Raw genomic sequence first — 6,586 nt, forward strand, 5'->3', positions numbered from 1 at the left:
GAAACTGGGCCTTTGGGTAGGGAAGGGAGGGAGCTCCTTGGGGCTACCCTGCCAGAGCTACTGCCCTGGGGGCGTCCAGACCAGGAAGCAGCTCTGCTATCCTCCTGGGACACTTCCTGCGGGTGACGTCACAGCCACGGGAACAGGCCCTCATTGTGACGACCAGGGTCTCAGAGAAAAGGCGCCTTTCAGGCCCTTAAAAATAGCTGCCTGGGACATGGGCTGTGGTGTGAACCACAGGCAGCAGGGGCCTGCCACCCCTGCCTGGGCCATGACCTGTAGGTGACCAGTGTAGGAGGCTGCACAGCATGCAGGCAGGGTCCACACTGCCCCGCCGGCCCCGTGGCTCTGGCTCCCTCCAGCCTGGCCCGGGCCTTGCGTGCTGTCTCCTGCATGGTCCTCGCCAGCCTTGGGAGGTGGGCCTGGGTGCCACTGTGCAGATGAGGACCTGAGGCTCAACTCCTATGTCATGGTGGGGGCTGTGGGGTCACCACCGTTTGCCCACTGGGTGGCGGGCTGGCTGGTGTGGGCCCCAGTGCCGACCACAGCTGCTGACCATAGGTGGGGACAGGCTGCCAATGGCCCCGTGGCTCCAGGGCCCTATGCCCCACTCTGAGTGCCTGTGCCAGGGTGATGGGTGAATGGTCCCCGTGAGTGCAAGGGGTGTTGGCCCTGCAGACCCCTAAGGGAATGGTGAGGTGAGGAGCCCTTGTGCAGGGGGGGCAGCCTCAGGCTTCACCCGAGGACTGATGTTCTGGGCTGCAGAGGAGCCGGGCAGGTGGCGACCCGACCTGCTCCACCAAGCCCTTGGCAGAACGCAGAGCCAGGGCACCAGGACCCTGCTGCCAACCCCTGACCTCTCTGGATGAGTCCCGTGGTGTGGAGTGCTCTCTGCAGCCCCCTAAGCCTGACCTCCTCATAATGCAGCCGAGGAGCCACCTGCAGAGGAGGGTGGTGAGGTGCCCCTCTCTAGCCCCTGCTGCCCAGCCCCTCCCCTCCGGCACTGCAAACCCAAGAGAGCTGCCTGCCCGTCCCCTGCTTGTCACAGACGCCAAGGTCCCGCCCCCAGCTGCCTCACGAGCGTCTCCCCATCCCCACCCTCCTCCAGATCCAGCTTCCCTAGTCCCGCTCCTCTGCTCCTCCTTGGAGTGTAGATGATGTCACTTCCTGGGGGGAGGAGCAGGCACGACCCCGGCAGGCCAGCCCGCCAGGCTGCCAGCACCAAGCAATCCTGAGAGCTGCACAAACTGGCCGCGCCGTGGGGCAGGGACAGGCTGGGCCAGACATGCCAGCTGGCCAGCCGGCCTCATGCCCCCTTGCCCACCCCGAGGGCTGTGCCCACTGGCAGGGGACGACTTGGCTGCTTCCTTCCCGAGTGATACTGGTCTCCGAGGACACATGTTTTCCCCGGAGCCATCCCTGGGGAGAGGACCTGCCACTTGGCCCCAGACCAGGTGCCATGTAAGCCTCTGTGGGCTGGGGGGCAGGTGCCCCAGCTGGGTTCCTCCAGCACAGCCCAGTGCGGGCTCCCTGTGCTGCCACCAGAGTCTGCCCGAATGACTCTTGCTCGTGCTGCCAGCCTCCTCCAGCCCTAGGGAGGGGTCCTGGGTCCTGGGCACTCCTGAGCAGCACTTGCTGCTGGAGTCCTTGATGTTGGCTCTGGGAGGTGAGCAACAGGGTGCGGCTCCTGCCTAGAGATGGGTCAGTATTTCTAGTGGCCCAGAGGCCCCAAGACCGAGCGTGGGACTCATCGGTGCCAAAGATGCCAGTGCTGCTGACCACATCTCGGATGAGCCCCGTGGCCCAGGAGTCGGTGGCCCCGGGAGGTGTAGCCTGCTCAGGGTCCTCTGCTCTCTTCCAGGAGGTGAGCACCAGGCCTGCTAAGCCTTCCGGAGCCACCAGCCATGCCCGGGATTGTGGTGTTCCGGCGGCGCTGGTCTGTGGGCAGCGATGACCTCGTCCTGCCGGCCATCTTCCTCTTCCTCCTGCACACCACCTGGTGAGTCTCAAGCTGGGCTGCAGACCGAGGCAGCCTGCACCTGCCTGCCGCTCCCTGCCTGGGCCCCCTTGACCCTGAGCTCCTGAGGAGGTGCCTGCAGGATGGAACCCCGCTGGGTATTTGCCCGTGGAGCCAGGTCACCTCCTGGCTGTCACTGCCTCGTCTCCTGCACCAGGCAGTTACCAGGCGGTGCTGACAGTGGATGACTTAGCCAGGTGTCTTACTTTTTCATTGCTAGGACAAAATACGTGATGTTGAAGACTTGAAGGAAAAGAGGTTTATTTTGTCTCACAGTTTTTAGGGGATCCAGTCCTTAGTTGGCTATCTCCAAGGCAGGTAGGGCCTGGCAGAGGGGAGCTGCTCACATGACAGCCAGGAAGCAGCGAGAAGAGACGAGTCAGGGAGGGAGACACACTGCCAGGTCACACCCCCAGCAACCTACCTGTTCTCTTTAGGCCCTACTTTGCAACAGCACATTTAGCTCTGACCTCTGCTGGATTAATACAGATGAGTATAGCCCCCCAACCCAGTTACCTTCCGAAGCTTGACCTCTGAACTTACGAGCCTTTTGGGAGACATTTCTAGATCTAAACCATAGCATTCTGCCTCAGGCCCCCAAAAGGCTCATGTCCACGTGTCTATGGGAAATGCATTTAGCCCATTTGTAAGAGTCATCAAAGTCTTAACAGTTCCAGCATTGCTGACCTGGAGTCAAGTCCAAAGTACCCAATGAGACTCAAGGCAAACCCTTAGCTGTGAGCCCTACAGAAATAAAAAAGAAAGTTAACCAGTGCAGTGCCAACATGCAATCGCACAGTAAACTTTCCCATTCCAAAAGGGATAAAAAGGACTGGAACCAAACCAGTACTGAAACCCAGCAGGGCAAACCAAATCCATCGCCCAGGACAAGTGGTGAAGAGTTGTGAGCTCGGAGGGCATGGACAGCCCTGCCCTGCAGCATTGCCAGTTGTCACTGTCATGGGCTCTCATTTGTTTCTGCTCACTGCCTGCAGCCTTCCTCAACAGAGAGTCTGTGTTCCTGGCATCTCCACTGCACCTTCAGCTTTACTCTCACGGCTTCCCACACTGTGCTCTGCCTGGCCTCCCGGGCCTTCCTCTGAAACCTGGGTGGAAGCCTTCCTGACCCTACAACTCTTACATTCTCTGTGCCTGTAAAACCAGCACTGTGTGTGAGTGACTTCAGTGTCTGCCACCAGCTCAAGCTGTAGCCAACCCCCCTTGAATCATGGCTGCTGAGGCCTCCACGTGCCCAAATGGTTGAGCACTGTGAAATGAATCTTGGAAAAACAATTCCCTAGGTGGCCCTTCTTGAGCAGGGGGCCCAGGGCTCTCTTCTTAAAGGCTTATAGTTTTGCATCTCTGAGCCTGAAAATAGTGGTGTCTTACTGATACCTCAAGTGCCCTTAAGCCACCTTTACTATTATACTGATGAAAATCCTGTGTACTTTTACACAGATCTTTTCCTCAGCCATGCTTTGCCCTCCATGGCCCCAACTTTGCAGGCACCGCCTTTCTGGCGAAACTGAAAATTTCTCATATGGGCTTTTTGCTCTTTATTCTCATTGTAAATTGGGGTGAAAATAGCCAGAAGTGTCCATGCTACAGCCCAAACGTTGAGCTACCTTAAAGTTTCCTCCAGAAGATTCGTTAGTTTGCCTTCCTTAATCTCACTCTCCTTCAAAGTCTCAGAACATGGACAAAATGAAAAATTTTTTGCCCAGGTATAACACACATGGTCTGTATTCCAACTGCCAATGGAGGCCTTCTTCCCAACTGAAACCTCCTGAGCCTGGCCTTTACTGTCTGAATTTCTGTCAGCTTTCTGGTCTTAAGAGCTCTAACCACAATTTCCCATTAAGCTGGCTCATAGCATTCTAGAGCTTGTCTCGACAGCATCCCTAAGCCTTTCCAATCTCCTTGTGCATGCCACTTCCAAAGGCTTCTGGCTGGGCATGGTGGTGCACACCTGTAATATCCCAGCACTCGGGAGGCTGAGGCAGGAGGATTGCTGTGAGTTCGAGACCAGCCTGAACTACAATAGTGAGTTCCAGGTCAGTCTCAAACACATAGTGAGACCATGTCTCAACAAAACAAAGCAAAACAACAACAACAAAAAAAACCAAAGGATTCTGAACCACGTGGCCACTTAGAGTCAGGCCAGTGACCCCACTTCTTTGGTCACCTTCTATTGCTGTGACACCGTGTCCCTGACATTCACAGCTTAAAGGTGAAGAGGTTTGCTTTGGCTCTTGGTCACAGTCCCTGTTCAGCTGCTCCAAGGCAGAAACAGCATGGTGGGAGGGGCTGGGTGAAGGGAAGCCGCTGGTGTCGTGGAGGCTGCGAGGCAGAGAGAGGGGAGGAGCCACGCCCTTCTAGGCCATACCACAGCTCTTCCCCAGACCCTGCCTTCTCACAGCCCATTTCCCACTGATGATTCAGTGAGTGAACTCTCAGCAGAGTGTTGCACCCCCAAGATCCAGTCACCTTCCCTGAGCCCCATCTCTGAGCACGGGAGCCTTGGGGGGTGAGTTCAAGACCTAAACCAGGCGGCAGGCTCCTGGCTCCTGTCCTGCCCCCTCTCGCTGAGCACCACACCGGGCACTGTCTGGTGGTACAGACCCGGGTCCTCCCTCAGGTTTGTGATCCTGTCCGTGGTGCTCTTCGGCCTGGTCTACAGCCCGCACGAGGCCTGCTCCCTGAACCTGGTGGACCACGGCCGCGGCTACCTGGGCATCCTGCTGAGCTGCATGATCGCCGAGATGGCCATCATCTGGCTGAGCATGCGCGGGGGCATCCTCTACACGGAACCCCGGGACTCCATGCAGTACGTGCTCTACGTGCGCCTGGGTAAGGGCCGCCCCCGGGGTGGGGCGCTGGACCGCCCGTCCATCCACTCCTTGTGCGCCCCGTGGGCAGACCTCCCCCGAGACCAGGGCCAGCGGTGCGGGAGACTGCCTGGGTGGGCGAGCTGTGGATGAAATCTGGGAACACACGCTCGTCCACGCGGCCGGGCAGCACTGGCCCGCAGCAGCCGAGACAAGGCGTTTATTCAGAGCCCATAGGACCGGAATCTACAGTGTCTGCTCTCTGACCCTTTCTGGGCACATGTGCTGTCCCCGATTCTAGCTCGGGCTCTGCTGCCAAGCACTCTGCTTTGTGATCGTCCCTCCTTGGGGACCCCTCGGTCTGGCTCCTCCTCCTGCAGGCTGAGAGGCCGCAAGCTGAGAAGCAGTGGTTTCCACGAATGGACATCCGTGTCTTCCTCTCGTAGGTGGGAGCTGGGGGTCTGCGTCAGACACCCCCGGCCTTGCACAGCCCCGTGAGATAGACCTTGTCACCCCATTTCGCAGCTGAGGATTCAGGTCAGGGAGCTCACTAACAGGTCTGGTCACAAAGTTCAGGCACATAGTTCTGAATCCACAGGAGCAGGGAGGCACCTCATCAGCCCGGCCCTCCAGGGCTTCAGGGGAGCAGCCCGGCCTGGGCCTTGGGTGGGTCAGGCGCTGGGCCCTTCCAGCCCTCAGCCTGGCCTGTCTCCACAGCCATCCTGGTGATCGAGTTCATCTACGCCATCGTGGGCATCGTGTGGCTCACGCAGTACTACACCTCCTGCAACGACCTCACTGCCAAGAACGTCACCCTCGGTAGGCCAGTGGGCAGAGGGCGCACAGGGCTTCAGAACCGAGGCTGGGCAGGCTGCCGAGCCTCGCTCCTGGGCCCAGGCGTCCCCGTCTTCAGGGCTGGTGACCGGTGTCCCCATGGCTGCCGCAGGGATGGTCGTCTGCAACTGGGTGGTCATCCTGAGTGTGTGCATCACTGTGCTGTGCGTCTTCGACCCCACGGGCCGCACCTTCGTCAAGCTGAGGGCCACCAAGAGGAGGCAGCGCAACCTGCGGACCTACAACCTGCGGTCAGCGGGCCATGGGGGGGCCTTGCCCTCCTCTGCCTCGGGCTTCGCCTGGAGGGGTCAGCGGGGTTTAGGGGAGGTGGAGGGGGCAGTGCAGCACCTGGGAGATACAGGTGTCCAGCGGCGCGCAGGGCAGTCTCCGCCCCAGCAGGCAGCTGCCCTCCTCCCGCACGGGGAACTGAGGTTGCGCGGAGGAGAGCAAAAGGAGAAGCCAGGAGCCGGCCCTCGCCACACCCTCAGCAGGGCTTGGACACCACCAAGGAGGGCGCGGGGGCACAGGGTTCTCACTGCGCCACGGCAGAGAGGAGAGATGAAGCGGGTCTTCGGGGGCGCGGTGACCTGGTAGCCACGCCGGGGCTGGGCCCTTCCTCAGTGCTTTGATCCCGTTGCCGCCTGGCGTGGGCGCGGGTCAGAGACGCAGCTCTGCAGTGGGCGCTGCGCTTCTCGCTTCAGCCCGCAAGGAGGGCGCGGGGGCACAGGGTTCTCACTGCGCCACGGCAGAGAGGAGAGATGAAGCGGGTCTTCGGGGGCGCGGTGACCTGGTAGCCACGCCGGGGCTGGGCCCTTCCTCAGTGCTTTGATCCCGTTGCCGCCTGGCGTGGGCGCGGGTCAGAGACGCAGCTCTGCAGTGGGCGCTGCGCTTCTCGCTTCAGCCCGCG

At 60.1% G+C, this 6,586-nt stretch overlaps 1 protein-coding gene across 1 annotated transcript in view; it reads left to right on the top strand.

The window, feature by feature from the left end:
• Window positions 1-804: 804 nt before the first annotated feature.
• Window positions 805-6,586, top strand: part of Dagla (diacylglycerol lipase alpha) — an 18,489-nt gene continuing 12,707 nt past the window's right edge. Inside the window, exons 1-5 of the mRNA XM_010633142.3 lie at window positions 805-1,461; window positions 1,862-1,999; window positions 4,656-4,867; window positions 5,563-5,664; window positions 5,792-5,930. Of these exons, the coding sequence (XP_010631444.1) occupies window positions 1,905-1,999; window positions 4,656-4,867; window positions 5,563-5,664; window positions 5,792-5,930 (548 nt within the window). The 5' untranslated portion in view covers window positions 805-1,461; window positions 1,862-1,904. The remainder of the gene's footprint in view (window positions 1,462-1,861; window positions 2,000-4,655; window positions 4,868-5,562; window positions 5,665-5,791; window positions 5,931-6,586) is intronic.

This window comes from Fukomys damarensis, unplaced genomic scaffold (assembly GCF_012274545.1).
Source record: "Fukomys damarensis isolate Sample0158 unplaced genomic scaffold, DMR_v1.0_HiC HiC_scaffold_27, whole genome shotgun sequence".
NCBI classification, from domain to species: Eukaryota; Metazoa; Chordata; class Mammalia; order Rodentia; family Bathyergidae; genus Fukomys; species Fukomys damarensis.